Source organism: Lacerta agilis, chromosome 9, assembly GCF_009819535.1.
Source record: "Lacerta agilis isolate rLacAgi1 chromosome 9, rLacAgi1.pri, whole genome shotgun sequence".
Taxonomy (NCBI): Eukaryota; Metazoa; Chordata; class Lepidosauria; order Squamata; family Lacertidae; genus Lacerta; species Lacerta agilis.
The window spans coordinates 50,938,820-50,959,501 of NC_046320.1; the positions used below are offsets into that span (position 1 = coordinate 50,938,820).

The 20,682-nt window shown below is 42.6% G+C and overlaps 1 protein-coding gene across 26 annotated transcripts in view; it reads left to right on the forward strand.

Moving 5' to 3' along the window:
- Positions 1 to 6,305: 6,305 nt before the first annotated feature.
- COL25A1 (collagen type XXV alpha 1 chain) overlaps positions 6,306 to 20,682 on the forward strand; it is a 269,680-nt gene continuing 255,303 nt past the window's right edge. For 6 of the 26 annotated variants that reach the window (XM_033160233.1, XM_033160225.1, XM_033160226.1 and 3 more), the window contains exons 1-2: positions 6,310 to 6,940; positions 8,425 to 8,494. In XM_033160233.1, the coding sequence (XP_033016124.1) occupies positions 6,614 to 6,940; positions 8,425 to 8,494 (397 nt within the window). In that variant the 5' untranslated portion in view covers positions 6,310 to 6,613. Of the gene's footprint in view, positions 6,941 to 8,424; positions 8,495 to 20,682 lie in introns of all 26 variants that reach the window. The other 20 variants (XM_033160220.1, XM_033160240.1, XM_033160244.1 and 17 more) reach the window with 6 other exon arrangements.

Below are 20,682 nucleotides of genomic sequence, written 5' to 3' on the forward strand. Positions count from 1 at the left end.
AGAGTGAAGATTAATGGCAAATAATTCATGTTTAATTTAAACAATCTCTTTCTTACCTTATGATGGGAGTCACAAGGGCAGCAACAAGCAACCAAGCACCTGTTCTAAAGAACTGTACAATGCTGACACAAAATACATTTTGTGCCTTTTTTTGTCTGTTATGTACTGTGCATATGTTTCACTGCATAAGTAAATGAGCCATGTGTTACTGCTTAGTATATCTATTTAAACAATGAGAGTCAAAAGTAAAATTTTCTTACTTTATATGGGTGACTAAGCTGCACTCAGGAGTAGACCCACTGGAATTAATGGGTGGGTTATTTAAGTCTACTGATTCTGCTAAGTCTACTCTGAGCATGACTCATATTGGATATCACCCTGTATTTTTCTAAATTTTGTTCCAAATGACAGAATGTCCAAATTCATGTTTGGGTCTCCAAGCAAATGCATGACAGATATTAAACTGCTAAAATGCCTCATGCCTTTATATGTACATATGAACAATGAATGCCATACAAAAAGATGATGAGGTTTTCGGTAACAGAAACAAAAACAACTGAATTTGAACAAAAATGTTATTTAGATTGCAAGCTTTTAATCTTCATTTACTCTATCTGCACTTGAGCTTTTACAAAGTGATTTCATCAGGTGGGAAAAAGGAAATTCTATAAAATATATTAAAAACCAGATGGATAATCTAATAGGTTAACTGAAATAGCTGCAATTTGCAGGCTGTGACGCTATTGAAATAGTACATGACTCTGTACTCATGTGACCCTGTTTTTCTTCCATTAATATTACAGGCAAAAGCAACCGTGGTGAAGAGGAGGAAGAAATTCAGTGATGGAGAAACTGCCACTTCCTGTTAACTTGTGCCGCCCAGGTGAGAATGTAGGGGAAAGCAGCAGCTGCTCCTTTTTCGGATTTTCTTCATTGTTGTTTTTCAAAATTCCTTGCCCTTTAACCTCAATGGAAATAAAACAAACTATGCCAGTTCCAGTAGTTTTGCAGCCAGTTTGGGGGTGTGTCTGTCTGTCAGAGGACCATGTAGATATGTAGACCTTTGGTCCCCTGACAGGCAGACAGATCATGTAGATCTGCAGACATGCCCTTGGAACTTTCCATTTTGGCCTCTAATGTGGCAAAATTTCTACCTGAGGAACAGTGATGGCAGGTCTTCCTCTCCGTGGACAGAGTGGGAGGTCTGTAAGTGGAAAAGGTGACCTGGTGTGGCAGTGGCAAGCTCTGCCACCACCACCATTCTGTGGGCAGAAACAATGCCACTATTGGAGGCCAAAACAGAGAATTCTAGGGGTGTGTCAAGGGCATAGCTGTCAACTTTCCCCTTTTCTTGCGAGGAATCCTATTCGGAATAAGGGAATTTCCCTTTAAAAATGGGAAAAGTTGACAGCTATGGTCAAGGGGTGTCACAGGTCTGCAGGATCTTAAGCTTCCCTGTTTCCCTGGCATGTTCCCAAACTGCTTCCCAAACTAAGTGGTGGTTCCTCTGCCAAAGAATCCATGCCACCACCTCAGAATTGCTGTCCATCATTTTAAAAACAAAATTCCCTGCTTTCCTGTCTGTTTAGAAAAGAGATGGCTAGATCTGCCACAAACAAATGTGTCAATCGATGCAGTTATTGCGCACGAAAGCTAGCACCTGAAAGACCACTGCATTGCCATTAACTGATGCTACATCTATATCACTCTTCAGCCTGTAAGTTTTGCAAAGAAGTCTGCTGTTCTCCGTTGCCTGGGAAAGGAACAATATATTGTGCTAGGGCTGGTGCAAGACATTTTGCTGTCAGAGATGGAGTAGCAGCTGGTGCTCACACTCCAAGTCACGGTGCATATTCCCAAGGCCAAACAAGCTACATTGGCACCTGGGACACAAAATCTAACTTGTGCTTCTTCCCCCGCCCTGGCAGTAAACCTATATCAATAACAGATCAAATAACTTCTGTTACAGTGTATCTGAAGAAGTGTGCATGCACACGAAAGCTCATTCCAAGAACAAACTTAGTTGGTCTCTAAGGTGCTACTGGAAGGATTTTTTTTATATTTTTTTTACTATGGCAGACCAACACGGCTACCTACCTGTAGATTAAATAACTAATAGTTTTCTGCCATTTCATCACATCCAAAATCTGCTCCCGAGGCTGCCTCCCCATTCTGCCTAATGCTAGGACAGACCTTGATCATCATGAGCTATTCTGGTATCTCAGGCACATCTTTCTGGATGGTTTTATGGATGTGCAACTGTGTTCAGGGACTATGGATAAGAGGCACAATTTAGTCTTTAAAATACTGCCCTGGTGAGCACAACTTGTTCAATGAAATGCTAATGTAACATTTATAAATGACACTATAATGTAACTCCATGAATATACACACATGTATTTGTAGACAAGTTGCTTCCAGGTAGAGGAATCTGTCTATGACTGTTCACTCCTTCGTAAGGCTGTTAGGGAACCTAAGCCAGGTTCATCTCTAGCACAAATCCTGTCCAATATGGTTCCCTTTTTCAAAAGTAGACATGGGATCCCAGTCAGGCTGTGCAGTTTCATTCTGTTTGAGATCTACAAAACTGTTCCCTCACTGTTCTTGCATGCTAATTAATTTTTATTTTTGTTTTAGATGTTGAAAATTAGCATTTTTGTTGTTGTTCAGTCGTTCAGTCGTGTCCGACTCTTCGTGACCCCATGGACCAGAGCACGCCAGGCACCCCTATCCTTCACTGCCTCTCGCAGTTTGGCCAAACTCATGTTAGTAGCTTCGAGAACACTGTCCAACCATCTCATCCTCTGTCGTCCCCTTCTCCTTGTGCCCTCCATCTTTCCCAACATCAGGGTCTTTTCTAGGGAGTCTTCTCTTCTCATGAGGTGGCCAAAGTACTGGAGCCTCAACTTCAGGATCTGTCCTTCTAGTGAGCACTCAGGGCTGATTTCTTTGAGAATGGATAGGTTTGATCTTCTTGCAGTCCATGGGACTCTCAAGAGTCTCCTCCAGCACCATAATTCAAAAGCATCAATTCTTCGGCGATCAGCCTTCTTGATGGTCCAGCTCTCACTTCCGTACATTACTACTGGGAAAACCATAGCTTTAACTATACGGACCTTTGTCGGCAAGGTGATGTCTTTGCTTTTTAAGATGTTGTCTAGGTTTGTCATTGCTTTTCTCCCAAGAAGCAGGCGTCTTCTAATTTCGTGACTGCTGTCACCATCTGCAGTGATCATGGAACCCAAGAAAGTGAAATCTCTCACTGCCTCCATTTCTTCCCCTTCTATTTGCCAGGAGGTGATAGGACCAGTGGCCATGAAAATTAGCATTAAAATGCTATAAATAATACAGTCTGTTAGAAAGCTAGGCTTTTCTGGTATTTTATCCTCTCATTTCCTATTAATATTACATTAACCTGTCAGGGTCCCCTCCCCTTTCATTTTAGGCTTCCCACAATAAATATGGTGTCTGATGACGGCTTCTCAGATGCTGCAGACTAGCTGTATACAGCTACAGTCCATAAGGCAAATCTACCCAGCTGTAATGTTCAACACTCGTATTAAAACAAATCGCAATATATTAGGTGCAAAATGTTGTCAACATATCTGACTCACTGGTGGCTCCCAAATCTCTTTTAGAATGGATATAACAGATGAATTTTCTTATCCAATCATTCATTCATTTGCAGAATCATAATTCACTTCCCAGAGAAAAATTACTGAGGCAGTGTACAATAAGATAAAGATAAAGCACAAAAGTTTACAAACTCAGTAAATTAAAAGCAACAAAAATACTTCTACAATTCTACAACTAGTGTTCCATAAAATGATTGGGACCCACATCTTTTTTTTAAAAAAAATCTTCAGTAGCCTTCACAATGCTTTCCTCTGCCTCCCAAGATCACAGGCAGCATACCTTTGAATACTAGATGCTGGGAATCGTGGGTTCGGATAGTGCTGTTGCAACCAGGTTCGGCTTGCATGCTTCTCATGGGCAGCCATTTCGCCGGTGCAGGAACAAGATGCTGGACTAGATCAGCCTATGGCTCTTATGTTCTTACTGGCCACCCAATATTAAGATGGTAGGCATTTGTCTAATTTCAGTTGGTAACTGATTCCAGAGGACTAGAGCCGCAACACTAAAAGCCCCGATGTCTAGTAAATATAAGCACACTGAATCTGTTCAGTGCTACCCAGTTATGTGTGTATCTGGAAAGTATGTCTGTGTAGATCAGGGGTCCCCAAACGAAGGCTCGGGGGCCAGATGCAGCGCACGGACAGTCCGGGAACCAGCATGTTTACCTGAGTAGAATGTGTCCTTTTATTTAAAATGCAACTCTGGGTTATTTGTGGGGCATAGGAATTCGTTCATATTTTTTTTTCAAAATATAGTCCGGGCCCCCACAAGGTCTGAGGGACAGTGGACCGGCCCCCTGCTGAAAAAGTTTGCTGATCCCTGGTGTAGATGCTGCTAAACCTATTTAGTTAATTTCTACACAAGCATGAAATATACAATGCATTTGAGCTTTTATTTATTTATTTATTTATTTATTTATTTATTACATCTATATTCTACCCTGCCTTCGAGGAGCTCAATGCATGACTTCTCCACTCTTCCCCTATTTTATACTGCCAACAACTTGTGAGGGTTAGGCAGTGACTGGGCGAGGGCCACTCAAGAAGCATTATGGCTGGTGGGGGATTTGAAACCTGGTCTCCCAGATCCTATTTTGACTCTCTTAATCGCTGAAGTACAATGATCCTAAATAAAATAATTGGTTATCATGATCCTAAAATGATGAACCAGTTGTAGTAGACTAGCATCCTATATTTAGCACAAGCCAGCACAGTGTCACTGGTCATGACCTAGCTGCTTTAATACTCCGTTCTCCTTATTTCTTAGCATGGTATATTGCTTAGCACCAGGCTCGGGCAGAACCAACCACCATACATTTAAAACACATTCAACACATATGGCTTCCCTCAAAGAATCCTGGGCACTGCAGTTGGTTAAAGAGGCTGAGAACTTTGCCTACAATTCCCGGGGGAAGCCATGCACTTTAAATGCATGTTGAATGTGCTTTCTTTGTATGGTGGGAGTCTGCTGGCTGCGCCTGGAGTCATTTGCATTCTGTTAAGCAGCCAGAAGGCACCACTACAAGGTTGTTGCATGGAGGACAACACAGGAGGGGCAGTGGGTGTGGGTGTGAGGAGACACACCAAATAAGTTGCCTAAGAGCCCTGGAAGAAAGATTTTGTAACATTTATGGATTGTAAAAAAGTTTCAAAGCGATGTACAAAAAGAGTAACAACAATCAAAACATTCAGAGTCATGGAGGTAGCCAGGATTTTTGTTAAGGGGACCCTCAAAAAGTTGTTGAGCTAATTTTGGGGAGATCACGGGTAAAAATCCCCCCAAAGAGGACATTATGGGGGGCAGGCTTTTGTTTTTTTGGGAAGGCAGGCTTCTGCTAGAGGGGTCAGCCTTCTGCTGGTTGGGGGGGGGGAGGAGATAACCTCAGTTAATTGAAATTTTTTAATGCTTTTCAATACTTTTAGAGGATTTAGGGGGGCAACTGCCCCCTTCTCCCCCCTGGCTACACCCATGTTCACAGGGTGGTACATTGCGATATACTGATGTGAAGCATTGGAAAAAACCGAGCAACCTTTCTACCTGAACTGCCTAAAGTTCCGGGACCGATTCTGAACGTAGGTACCTATTTGCGCCCCCTTGAAACTCCTACTCCTTCGCCGACCTGACCCTTCCTCGCACGCTGCAGTTTAAGCGATCCCGATCCCGCGAGCCTGGGAAAGCAACGTGACGCCGCGGCACCCGGGGGGGGGGCTTTGCATATATTATGCAAATCCCCTCGAACCCCCCCAGCCTCCTCTCTCTCTCTCGGAGCGCGCTGGGCGCCCGCCCCTCGGTCTAGGTGAATAAATTATGCTAATGAGACTCCTGCGGTTCTGGCAGGCGCTTGGAGGCGGCGTGCGCTGTGCAGAGTCCAGAGAAGAGAGCGCGAGGCTCAGGAGTTGCTGCTGCTGCTGCCGCCGCCGCCGCCGCTGCTACTGTTCCTGACAGCCGCTACCAAAGGCGCCTACGCAGCCAGGGGGCTGCAAACACGCTCCGGGGAAAGGAAGAGAACGGCCGCTGCTGCCGCTCGCCGCTCGCCGCTTTCTGGGGTCCCCTGGCACTTGGCTTGCCGCCGAAGTGACCCGGGCGCTGCGTAAAGCGCGCCAAGGAAGCCCGAAGAGAGCGGAGCAACAAGTCTCCTGTCCGCGCCGCTGGCTGGGGAAAACGGCTCCGGGCAGCACCTGGGAAGGTTGTCGGGTGCCGCTCTAGGGAGAATATTCCACAGAGGCGGCGTGTTGACCGTGTGGATGGCAGTTTTGAGAGGCGCCCTGAGGAAGCTCGCCATGGTCTTTCTGCCTTGAAAGCCCCGCTCGGCTTTGGCAGGCAGGGGGGGTCTTGACTTGGTCCCTTGGAGTTTATTTTTTGTCGCTAGTGGGGGCGCGTGTTCGCGTTTCTGGTGGCGGGCACCTCCGGGCAAAGTGTCCCTCCTCCCCAGAGGAGGAAAGGGGATTTCGCCCTCCGCCTGTGCCAGCAGCCCAGCATGGTGGGGAAAAGCCCGGACGCCAAAGGTCAGGATGCCAACGGGGAGGCCAGCTGCTGGGGAGGACAGCGCTGCTGCTCCAGCAGGACGGCGCCTCCCAGCTCGCTGCTGGCTGCCCTGCTGCTCTCGGTGGCATCCATCGCTTCCTGCCTGTATCTTGGGATGAAGACCAGTGACCTTCAGGCCAGGGTCTTGGCAATCGAGACGGCCCAAGGGGACGGATCTGCTTCTGCTTCTGCTTCTGCTTCCTACCAGCTGCTGCCCAGCTACTCTTTGGATCAGCTCAATGCACTGATGAAGGAAAACGTGGAGCGGCTTCTGGCTCAGGTGGGGTGGCCTTTGGAGGCTGAGGGTGGGACTCCCAGGAAGAGACAGTTAGCCAGCCACCTCAGGAATGCCTCTCTGTTTACTGATGGAGGCCAGTTGCATGCGTAGCCCGAAATCTAAGCCAAAGGCAACTGAAGAAAAGTAGGGGGTTCGTGCAGGCATGCTTTCAACAGAAAGAGAGAAACTGGTTAATATTAGGAAAAGAGCGTGTGAAAATAGCTAAACATTTTTGTGTGGCTGAATGACTTTTAGGACTAAATTTAGCTGGTTTATTGGGGTAATTTGCGGACAGGGCTCCCCATGGCTTAGCTCTTCAGTTGGCTTTGAATTCTACAGAGACACACTCTTCATTATTGTTATTCACAGAGAAATAGAATTGTAGAGTTGGAATGGACCCTCCAGGTCATCCAGCTCAAGCCCTAGAAATGTAGGAATCCTGCCCACAGCCATCTCTGGCTCAAATCAACCAGCCTTCTGGTTAACAGCCAGACACACAACTTTACAAAGATGCAATAATATTGAAGAGGGTGCCTCTGAGCATGTACAGTGTGCCTTTCTGTTTTAACATTAGAAAGGAAAGAAGCCATACGAACCCCAAACAGGGTGCTTACACCGTCTTGAGCTTTGAGACTAAATTAAGCCTTGGGCAGCAATTGCTTGAACAAGATATTAAAAATCAGGATGGCCGTGTTGCTCTATGAACTGTGTTGCACTCTGTAGGCATGGGATAAAGGGACAGTCTTACGAAACCTGGGATAGCTTGGAAAAAAGAGACATCTGTATTGTTATATCAGGACTGTTCCATGTGTATTTCAAAGTGATGCCGTTTCCACCGAATGGTAGAAGAAATCCCTTTTACTTTAGTGTTGTGGCTCTTAAAATGCTTTTACTGAGATCTTTTGGAAGATAAAAATGTTCCAGACTTGAGGCTCAACAAGAACCCATACAGACATGTGGCTGTAAAATGTGGATCCAAGTTTCAATGGGCTGCCAGGACCTGTCCCCAGTGACCATTTGGCAGCAGCCAGAATCCAATTGGCAGCGGCTGATCCTATAATTGTGGTAGCATTTGACCTTCATATATAAAATATTCATTACTCTCTCATCTCTAATTTACAGATATTCACTCAAACCCAAGTTTTCTGCATTATTTTGTGCTTCACAGATGTGGGAAAGGGTGGGTGACTGTGTTCACATGAACAGGTAAAACGTGTGCAAGGGTGATTCAAGTGAAAGCCAGAGTGTATGTGTGTGTGTGTGACCATTTAATCCATTAGCTATTGTCGGGGTGAACAAGTGATGTGAGTTGACTGAAATCCAAGTTTAGAGACCCTTGTAACTTAAGTAGGATATTAAACAGAGGTAAATCATAATGCAACACAGATCCACAGAATGTTTAACACCAGCTCTCTTAATCAGTTTCTCCTGCAAGGGACTAACATGCTGCTTACTGCTTTTTCTGTCTTTACCTCTCCTCCCTACAGAGGTCCTATGAGCATATGGCAAGAATCAGAATAGCAAGAGAAGCTCCTCCAGAATGCAATTGCCCACCAGGTAAATGGCAGCAGCCTGGACAGTTCTAACTCTGTTTTTGTTTAATGCTTGTACTGTAGATGGTTTCTTTGATTAGCTGATGGTGCTGAGGAAAGGTTTGAAAAAGGCTTAACAAGCATGTCTCCTGTCTTCTGAAGTTTGAGATTAACAGAGGGGGAAAATGTTAATTAATATAGAAGAACAGCCTTAAACATTCTAAGTAAAGGTCAGTTTTACAGAAGTGAGTGGAATTTTCTTCCGTGTACAGGTAATTCACAATTTAAACACAATTAATTTGTGTGCATTTAGCTTTACATGCTTGGCAATTAGGAAAAAATAAATAAATAAAGAGGTGGTGAAAAGGGGGGGGGGAGAGACATCTGGGAAAAAAGACTTTGGCAATCCCACCCGCCATCGAAGCCAGTGTGTTTTGACTATATGCAATCCCTGTGTAAGTTGATAGTCACCTGTAATTGCAATGTGTGTTAATATTTTGCCTCTTAAGTGCTTTTAATCTGTGCTGTGTGATCTTAAGTGTGCTTGCCAAAAAATTTAATTGCATTGTATTCATTTGGACTCGTCCTCTATTAAATTAAGTCTACAGCAACTGGCCTGTGGGTAAAGCCCCTTTGAACTCATTGGCAGGGGTGCCAATTTGAATTAAAAGTTGGGGGGGGGCAGGTAAGCCCCACTCTGCATAATCACAAAATGTGGTGCACCCACCCATCATTTGAATTGCCCCGCTAAATATTTTATTGGGGAGGGGCTGATGAAGTTGGCTTGTATGCTCAATGGACTTTCTTCTGAAAAGAACTGTACAGGATTGCACCATGAGCCTGCAATCCCAGGCACAGTTGCTTGGTAGTAAAACCCGCTGGAAGCAGTGGTATGTACTAATGAACAAAATGCATCTGATAAGGTTATAAGGCTGCAATCCTGTTCACACTTGCTTAGATTTAAATCCCATTTAATTCAGTGGAACTTACTTCTAAGTTAATATGCATAGGCTCAAACTGTCAATCCACTTATTTTTTTAAGTATGATGAATTAAAATCAGTGGGATTCAATTCTAATAAATGTATTCAAGAGTGAAGTGTTAGATATGTGATTGAATGCATTCGTGTAGCAGTGCAAGCTTTACAGAGATGTTTGTGTTTAACGAGCAGCAGCACACATTCTGACATTCTGTAGTGTAGGATCGCATCTGTGAGCAGTTCTGTGCAGCTGTTTGGCTCTTCTGAAAGGAGCAAGTATGTTAAGTACATCAGACAGTTCAAAAAACAGATCCAAAAATAATTTTAGTGTTTGGTTTCAGTTTGTATTAAATAATACATAAACTTTTGGGTTACTGTTTCCTTACTGTTTCCTTCATCATTGTAAAGGGATATTTTACCAGGTGACTGCATGTCTCCTGCTGTATATTATTATAAGGGATATGAGTTCACTACTGAAATCCATTAACTTCACTGGACATTCTTTGCAACCAAACCTTTAAGTGGTGGATTCTATGAAAACAGGGTCAATAATTTGTGAAATGTTAATATCCTTGCAGTCTATTTTTTTAAAGGCTAGTGCTGCTTAGGTAACTTACATTAATGTTTTTTATAAGTTATATATGGAGTTATGCTGTTTTACGTTGGGCATCTTGAAACTAGAATGTGTTACAGGATGTAGGACTGTTGTAGGTATTTATGTAGGGTGCACACCTTAAGCAAAATGCTGGTAATTTAAATATTAATGTGGGATAACTACGAGTAAGCCATTTAACTCTCGGTTTTGAAAAGTTGCTGGTTTGCTATTATAAGGAACAAAGTATCTTAGCCTGGTAATTAGTACATTAGATACACTTAAACATAAGACCTTTTCACATGTGTACTCATGTGAAGTAGGCATCAAACGATTACTGGGAAGCAGTTCACGTTCCCTGGGGAAGCATTGGGCATTCTGCCCGGTAACACCCCCCCCCCACACACAGCTGACCATATAGTAGTGTGGCCTATCTGTGATGAAACACCAATGCACAAGTACCTGCTCAGGCAGAGGTTTCATGCAACTGGGACACTTGATCGCACAAGTGTCTTCATGGTAGGAAAGCCCGTGCACATGCAGGCTTTTTCACTGCAGATGACCATGCTAATGTAAGGAGTCTGGAGTCAGGGCCAGGCAGGAAGGCTGATGCTGGGGCTGGGGCTGGAAATGTGGTTGCACTCTTCTGCAATTGAGTTATGCATGAAGAGGGCTAAAGAGGATGACTGAACCTTAGAGCTTGTATTATCAACAGATATGTGCATTTTTAAAACTGCACTTCAGATATCTTGGGTTATATCTAAAAAGAAATATCTGCACAGGCTTGGTTTTCACTGTGATTATTATTAGTACAGAGCTCTTTATCATCTTCTTCAACAGTATTGGCGGCTAAACTGGCATTAAATTAAACTAAAGAGCTGCTAAGGCTTTGGTAACCATTTTGGCTCTCTAGAACCAAAAGCATGGTGCAAATGAGGCGATGCCATTTATAAACCCAGGAAATGTTTAAAATGTGAAACTCCTTCAGAGCCAGTGTGGTGTAGTGGTTAAGAGTGGTAGACTCGTAATCTGAGGAACCGGGTTCGTGTCTCCGCTCCTCCACATGCAGCTGCTGGGTGACCTTGGGCTAGTCACACTTCTTTGAAGTCTCTCAGCCCCACTCACCTCACAGAGTGTTTGTTGTGGGGGAGGAAGGGAAAGGAGAATGTTAGCCGCTTTGAGACTCCTTCGGGTAGTGAAAAGCGGGATATCAAATCCAAACTCTTCTTCTCTTCTTCTTCTTCTCTGCAAACAGAGTAGTCCAAAACAAACATTGGATTATATTACTCCAGCATTGTTGAGTGGTTTGTATATAATAAAAAGCATGGCTGGTTGTTGCTTTAAATAGCCATGTCTGAAGAAGTATTTTATCCAGGGGTGCCAACTTGAATAAAATATGGGGAGGGCAGGAAAGCCCCAACCCACATAACTGATCACAAGACATGGCCCATGCACACCATTTGAATGGCAATGCCCATCAACTTTGCAGGGGGCGATCCCCTTAATATTTTATTGTGGGAGGGCAAGGGACCTTGGCCCCTAGGATTTGGCTCCTATGATTCTGTGTGACCTTAAAACACACATTAAATTTGTAAGAGCAGAGGTAATACACAACAACAACTTTTCTTCTTCTTCAGGGGAGATACACAAACATTTTGTCAGGCTTTGGCTAATACGCATGTGTAGCAAAATTTTGAGCTTTTAGTAGGCATGGTTTACTACTTTCTTAAGTGGTATGATCCAAAATGCAGATGCATTCTATGAAGTTGAAACTCAAATATCATGCTCTCCATGATATTTGTTACTGAAAATAAACACTATAGTTGCTTCATAAGAATCCCTGATCTACTTTCAAGCTTAGGCACAGCCTCTTCATACAACTGCATTTATTGCACATGCTGCTTTTCTTCCTTGCTGCCACTAGAGCTCCACATTATACCAACTATTACCTGAGCATCCTTTCTCTTTCTCTCTGTCTTTAGTATTGTGTTCCATTATATTGAAATCGACTGGATTTGTAAGTACACTGGAAGACATATTCCAACATGCTCAAGAGAAGCACGTGTTGAAACGGCATGTGTCAGGAACAGAAAACTTTATAGATTACGTGAAATAGAGATTAGTAGAATGTGATTTTTTTTTTAAAGGACTTAAATTGTCATGGGATGAAAAAAGCAGACCCCACCTTTTGACCAATAGTCACTCTGAAGATGGTATTGAAGAGTGATCATATGTATGATTACTTCATCTCAAAACTTGTAAATTAAATTTTACGGTAAATCTCAAAATTGAAGTGATCTAAAAATGAAATATTTGAGTTTCTAGTCAGGATAAGAATTTAGGAAATATTTAAATAAAACTACAACAAACAGTTAAAGATAATCTTATATAGCCACTGTCCACTCCTCATGCCTATTCCCTGCACAAACCCTCTTGCAAATTCGTCAATCAAAGTATTTTGCAATGCGACAAAAATGTGACATGTTCAGCCAGAGTAAGAGTTTGAACCATAATGCTTTAAAGTGATCATATGTATCAATTCTCAGATATCCCTTACTCTATCAGCTGTTTTTTATTATCACAAAGTGGTCAGTTTTAAGATTTATTTAAAGCTCTATAACTTTCTGTCAGCATCATGTGGAAACAGAGCAAGTAGCTCTTGAAATTGTTTGTTTAGATTACTGTGAACACAATATTCTATTTTTGTGGCCATTGAAATGCTCAGGTAAATAGAGATGGAACTCTGGGAACTAGTGTCGTTTCATGCCATTGTGGTTTAATTTACTAAATTTATTTATTATCAATTCACACAACTGAACGGAGTCCCAAAGCAATTTACAGGAAACGTAAAATACAAAATTGCATAATAAAACATTCATAAAAACAATACAAATATACTAAAAGTGTATGATATATAATTTTGATTCATATGTGTAGACTGTGTTCTCAAATTGATTCTTTTCTTTAAGACGCCACTGTGGTTTTATACTTTATGATTACATTACTGCGAGTTAGGATCAACACTGGATTATTTGAAAGGATTCTACAATAGATGTTGTTGTTGTTGTTATTGTTGTTGTTAATGCAAGTACTGTGAAATGCTCCTAGCTTCCATGTCACTAGTGACATTCTGCTGGTCCTTTATGAACACTGTTAAAAATAATTTGTTCCATTTTCTCCTTGGCAAACTGCAATCTCCTGGCCATTTAGGAAGCGATCTGATCTCAAACGTTGAAGTGCAGTAAGTGTGATCAGGACCGGTGCTAGGGTTTCTTGCGCCCTAGACAGATCACCTTCTGGCGCCACCTGCCGCCCGCCCCCCGCCAAAGCCTGCTTTAGCGGGAGGTGGGGAGTGGTGGAGAGGCAAGCAGCAGTTTCTCCGCTGTAGCGGAGAAGCTGCTGCTCGCCCGTCCCGCTGTCCGCCCGATGCCAAAGCCTGCTTTAGCGGGAGCCGGGTGGTGGTGTAGGGGGCAAGCAGCACCTCTCCGCTACAGTGGAGAAGCTGCTGCTAGCCCCCCTGCCCCCCCGCCCAAGCCTGGCCAGTGCCCCCTCCATTTTGGCGCCCTAGGCAATTGCCTAGTTCACCTTAATGGACGCGCCGGCCCTGAGTGTGATTCTGATTAATGTGAGCTAATCATCCCCTTGTGGTTCTCCATGGTAGGATTCTGCATAGCCAGAGATAGGTTTCTTAAAGACTAGGTCACTGAGAGAAGCCAGATTCATGAACCTTCCCTGGCTGGCCTGCCAACATGCATGGGGTTCCTTTTAACCAAAGGGAGTCTTTACTTCCCATCCCTTGTCTAGGGTAAATAGGGTTTTCATTTCTTCTTACGAAGAAACTTCTCCAGACTCTGAAATCTGGGTTTCCACCAATGATGTAAGTTTTATTTATTGGCTGCTCCCTTTTCTGCAGTGACATGCAATGAAGTCTGTTTTAATCAAATAATAGTTGGGTGCCCACCCCCCTTTTGTAAGAAGCCATAAGCCTCATGCTGAAAGAAAGTCAGTTGAAAAAGTCTCTGAGGCTACAATCCAATGCACGCTTATTAGAGAGTAACCACCATGAACACAGTTCCTAGTAAACATCCATAGAGTTGAATAGTAAATGGTATATATAAATAATGACAGCCATTCATTATTATTATTATTATTATTATTATTATTATTATTATTATTATTATTGCACCATATAGTATGTAATAGATAGTAATCTTTTGCCAAATGGAGTTTTATAGCTTTGTGTATAAGCAAAAATGCTATCCCATTCAGGAATGGGCTGCAAACTGGAGTACGTAGCCTTCAAGATGTTTCATTTTGATTCTTTTCCTCTTGTAGACAAGGCTTTTCTCAAAGATGGAATTATTGTTGCAACTGCCACAATATAATCTGTGTTTCAATCAAAGTTTCAGTTAATGCTGGCAGTTAAAACTGCTTCTTGGACTGCAAGAAGATCAAACCTATCCATTCTTAAGGAAATCAGCCCTGAGTGCTCACTGTAAGGACAGATCCTGAAGTTGAGGCTCCAATACTTTGGCCACCTCATGAGAAGAGAAGACTCCCTGGAAAAGACCCTGATGTTGGGAAAGATGGAGGGCACAAGGAGAAGGGGACAACAGAGGACGAGATGGTTGGACAGTGTTCTTGAAGCTACCAACATGAGTATGACCGAACTGCGGGAGGCAGTGGAAGACAGGAGTGCCTGGTGTGCTCTGGTCCATAGGGTCATGAAAACTCGGACACGACTAAACAACTAACTAAACAACAACAACAAAACTGCTTCAACTTCCTTTGCCCACTTACCTGGCTGTAAGCCTCATTGAACACAATGGGACTTAACTCTGAATAAACATGCATAGTATTGTATTATAAACATGAGCTGTCTGCATGAGAGCTCCATGATGGGTAGAATTTGACAGATGAAAAATTGATTTTTGCCTGCAATGCAGTTGTTAAAGGCACAGACCTTCTGGTTTTGATAAGGAGTCATCCCTGAACCTGTTCATAGCCATGAAGGTTTTGGGAGGTGGCAACTGAATGTAGGGTGTAAATGCAATCCAATTTCAACATTCAAACCATCTGTTTTTATTTGAAAGGGATCAAATTAGCTTAAGGCTAATATTTCATGCTGATTCAATACTGTAATCAAGCCTACATTAAATGAAAAATGAATAATTTTAGCAGAGAGAAATGAATGCATTTTAGAAATATTTATTAACATAATAGATATATTTTCCTTCATTACATGGTAATCCAAGGAAGGTTTTCAATGAAAGTTTAGAATTGTAATATGTTTTACTGTATAAAAATACACATAAGATAAATCCAATAAAAACCATTCAAAATAAACTGAATACCTTGTCATGCAATTAATAATTTGACAATGACACTATTTTGCAATGTTCTTAAAGGATATAAAAAAGGGGGGAACCATTAAAAATTATGCCGCGTAGCCAAGAGACGGGGAAAAAGAAACAGCACAGTCCTAAGCATGCTTACTCAGAACGAAGTAAGGGCTATTGGGTTCAGTGGGGTTTACTCACAAGCTTGCTAGTTGGATAAATTCAGTTTTAAGAATTCAGTTTTATCCAATAAGGACGAAGTGAACAGGCAGAAAGATTAGTAACTGAAGGTAATGTAAGCCCTGGAAGAAGTGTGGAAAAGGACATATCCATAAATCACCAGTGCAATAAATTTATTTTGCAGAAGTGAGGAACTTGGAATCTACTATTATATATAGTAATGACACTGTAGTAATTGATACCTTTATGTCTGTTTTGGTTGTGCTGAGCTCACCAGCAGAACACCTATTGATTTCAGTGGAAACAATTGCACAGGAAGTTCACCTAGCATATGAACAAAACTTTGAACATTCTCTCTTTGCTGATGGTATTCGGCAGAAAATAAACAACCTTCAGTGATGAACGTTTGTCTTTTTGAGGGTTATAGCCAGTTTGTATCAAAAATGATACAATATACAATATGCAAATAAAATAAATTTTAGACTCTGAACTGAAGGGTGATATACCAGTTTCTTTTTTTTTTTTATAAGAATTTATTGACATTTTTACTTATAACCACATACAACCTTAACCACACCTACATTTATACACATACTAAACAAATACAATTACACATCTAATACAAAAATTGCCATGATTTTCCTTCTTAATCAGACATCTCAAAAAAAAAATTCTTTTTCCAATCTTGACAGTTGACTTCCCCTGCCTTTTCACCTTCGAGTTTATATCCATAATCTACTTTTTAACCTCTTCATTTAAAAAATTAAACTTAATTATATATATAAAGAAGAACATTCATCTTAATCTTCATCTTAATCTTAATCGTCTTAATCTATAAACTTAAACCACTTAAATCGACTTTATTTATACTACATCCTCATAAATCCTCACAGATCATCCTCATCAAATCTATCTCTTCTGTCCTTTGAACTGCTGCTAATAACATAAAAACTTAAAATATCTCTTTTCATGTTCACACAGATAATAAAACAAACTATTGTTGACAGTGTTCACCCTCCAATTTCAAAGTACCATAACAGATTACTTTTAGATTTTGCTTAATACATCACCCCACACCCCCTCTGTCCATTCTTCTTCTCCTGATGGCATCAACACTGAACTTCCATGCATCTTCCCTCTCCAAACGTCCACAGATCCAGGCATAGTCCAAAGCTCTCCTTGCCACGAGCTCCGAGGTGTCCAACTCTCCCTCTCTCAGCTTCTCCGGTTCTTTGTAGCATTCCTTTTCTTCTTGTAAATACCTTAATTCTCTGTCCCTGGCCCCCGAGCTCACACCTCGGGGACTGGATATAGCAAATCTTGACATCGCCTTGGGGCTGCCACCCCCAACAAGCGAATTTCTTCTCCGAAGTAGCTCACTCATTTCTTTCCATCTTTCCATCCATCCTCTCAGCTCTTTGACAAGATTTTCTTCCAAAGTGTCAAAAGTTTTGTTAGCCTCCTCTGTGGGCAGTTGGTTCCATTTCAGACCCCCACACAAGACTTTAACTTTTCTGTAAAGTAGTTCCACCTTCAAGGCAGTGAGCCTTTGTTCATCTGTTAGTCCAGAGTTCAATACCAGTTCAAGGACGAAACCCAGCATACTGGCAGAGGAGGAGGAAGTGGGTATCATATTTCTTCTCCTGTCTCTTTGTTCGTCGCCATTTTCCTAAGCTGGAGCGCAAACACCGCAACTTTAAATAGAGATATTTTCCGCTAGTTAGCTTCCCAAGAAAAAAGTTTGCCAGTCTCATGTATCGATTTTAAATACTTTATAACCAGTTCTGTGGCAGCAATCCCTCAAATTGGTTAATTTCTTAGGCTCGAAGGGAGGGAGGCAGGCTGCCTTTCTCCTTCCCCCCGGATCGTTCCAAAAACACGATTTCTGCCAAGATTATTTACTCACGACCACCGGGTTCCTTTAGCTCCATTCTTCACAGGTAGAACTTAGACGCTCACCGCGGGCTTTGCCGCCGCATTTGCATCCCGGTTGGGGCATATCCCCGTAAGCCCGGCTCCGTTGTCCCTTCACCCCCACTCCCCCTTTACAGGGGGGCAGGGGAAGGGTTCGGAGCCTCCGCGGGCGCAGCCGGGGAGCCCAGGGTGCGGGACGCTCTTCCCGCACCCCAACCGGAGCCGCGCGCTGCGGTAGCGCGGCTCCTAACCCCCGGGATGGACAAGGCGCTTCGGACCCGAAGCAGCCTTCGACCACCCGGCGATGGCGTCGCCGCCGGAAGATATATATACCAGTTTCTTTGGCATGTTATTGTTAGGATAGCTTTCCTTTTCCATGCCAAGTCACCAGCATTTTCAGAACCTAACTTGCTATTTCTAGACTTCTTCTTCTTCTTCTTCTTCTTCTTCTTCTTCTTCTTCTTCTTCTTCTTCTTCTTCTAGAAGCAGCAACACCTGTGGTTTGAAATAATTTCCAGTGTGTGGGTGCTGTCATCATTCTGAATTGCTTCTTTCTTCCTTCTTTCACCACCTGCATCTATTTTGTGCTGCTCCTCCAAGAGTCCCATAGTTTTCCATCTGAAGTGTTCTCATGCTTATTGTGCAGATTTGCCATGGTGAGGCCATCAACTCTGCGTCAGTGTTGTTGTGTGAAAATGTGTAAATCCAAGTAAATGTTACAGGCGAGGCAGACTTGAAATGTTAGCCTGGTATGATCTGTATCCATAGTTTTGATTTAGCTGGCGTTATGAAAATGCTCCATTAATTAATTTAGCTTGTTGTGGCTTGAATCAGTAAAATGTTTCATTATTTGTCATGATTAATGCCATCAATGGAAGTGGCGCCTTATAGGGTTTTATAACCTCAGTAATGGGCTAGATGAGAGCCAGTAAACTGAAGCTCAAACCAGAAAAGACTGAGGCACCTAGACCGTATGTGTCAGGGAAAGAGGGACTACTCGGGAATGGAGGAGCAGGGACCCAGCGTTGGCACTCACAGACAGGAAAATGAGCCAAGAGGGGGGAGGAGGAGACGCCAACGTCATTTTAAGTTGCCGAACCGTTGGCTTTGCTGGCGCGCGTGCGAACACTCTCCACTCTGAGGAACTGAAACTAACGGAGCAGTCATGCTCCAGAGACTCTGTAATTTTTAATGAACAATAAATAGTTTTAGCTTACCGGAAAGCTTGTCGTCAATCATGAGCAACATCTAAAGGGAATAGCCATCCCTGACAGTATGGATAGGAGGTTCCCTGCTCTTGATGGGCATTACACTCCCTCTGAAAGAGTAGATACATAGCTTGGGGGATATTCCTGGATTCTTTGCAGTTGTTTGAGGCTCAGGTGACCTCAGTGACACAGTGTTTTCTATCAGCTTTGGCTGGTGGCCCAGCTGTGCCCCTATCTGGACAGGAATAGCCTAACTCCTGTTGTCCATGCTCTGGTAACCACTAGGTTAGATTACTGCAATGCTTTATACATAGGGCTGCCTCTGAAGATAGTATGGAAACTTAAGCTAGTGCAGAATTTAGCAGCCAGGTTACTCACTGGGGCAAATAGTTTGAACACATTAAACCAATCCTGCACTGGCTGCTAATTAATTTACAGGGCCAATTCAAAGTGCTGGTTTTGACCAATAAATCCTTAAACAGATCGGGACAGCAATACCTCAAGGACTGTGAATAATTGTGGACAAGTGAAGTGACTGAGGTGTGAAAAGGGAAGACCTGAGATAAGAACAAAGTGTTAGTCAAGTCGGGGAAAGGACCAGAACATGAAACATCTGTTTAGATAAGGAGATGGAGAAAAGCATAAGGAGACATGTCATGATTTGGCAACTGGTGTGCATCAGGTTGATGTAGTAATGTTGCTTGGCCAGAAAAATAGTTGGGAAGGAAAAGGAGAGGAATTTTCAGCAAACAAAGTCAGCGGGGCCTTTTTGTTTCCTTCAAAGGCATTATTTCCTAAGTACTGCAAAGGCTACTTTAATTTTGTTATAAGATTAGGGGCTCAGTTAAGGTGCAGTGCTTAACTGGGATATACACAGGGACATAATGTTGATGATGCAATACTATAGCAACACATTTCTAATTTTCAGTGTTCCATAAAGATTGCTTCCTGAGGCATTACAATTAAGGAAGCTCATACAAGAGAGAATAAATCAATTTCAGGGATTAAAACAAGACTGAAATTGATATCAGCAGGGTGTTACTGCTTTATTATGACCAAAGAGACTGTGCAAAAGAAGAGATGAATTAGGAGTTGCAGGAACCTGGAAGGAAAGCTCAGTTTCACAAAACAAATGAGGCAATGCACTGTCTGCCTTGCTTGTTGACAGGGCTGTTTCAGTGCTGTTTCTCCTCCCATTCTAAGATGTTAAGTTGTAATGCTGTCCCTTAACTTTATGGGGTTTCCCCCTGTCAGTGCTTTTATGCTCCCTACATAAAGATGTTTGCTGAAGTGCAGTAGCATACAGCCTTTTCCTTAATCTGTTTAAGGTTACTCAACCTATCCCCTACAGTAGAAATAAATGAGCTTTATTGGCTATGATAAAACCTTTTAATTCTGTTCGCCATGGGGGACCAATAATGTTGAAAGGGATGATACAGATGACTAAAGATGACCTGATTGAAAGCTTTATTGAAAGACACTTGCTGTCTACTGGGAATTATACCCAAAGTAGTTTTGGCTTTGGAGGCAGTGAGAGATTTTACTTTCTTGGGTTCCATGATCACTGCAGATGGTGATGGCAGTCATGAAATTAAAAGACGCCTACTTCTTGGGAGAAAAGCAATGACAAACCTAGACAACATCTTAAAAAGCAAAGACATCACCTTGCTGACAAAGGTCCGTATAGTTAAAGATATGGTTTTCCCAGTAGTGATGTATGGTAGTGAGAGATGGACCATAAAGAAGGCTGATTGCCGAAGAATTGATGCTTTTGAATTATGGTGCTGGAGGAGACTCTTGAGAGTCCCATGGACTGCAAGAAGATCAAACCTATCCATTCTGAAGGAAATCAGCCCTGAGTGCTCACTGGAGGGACAGACCCTGAAGCTGAGGCTCCAAGACTTTGGCCACCTCATGAGAAGAAAAGACTCCCTGGAAAAGACCCTGATGTTGGGAAAGATTGAGGGCACAAGGAGAAGGGGACGTTAGAGGACAAGATGGT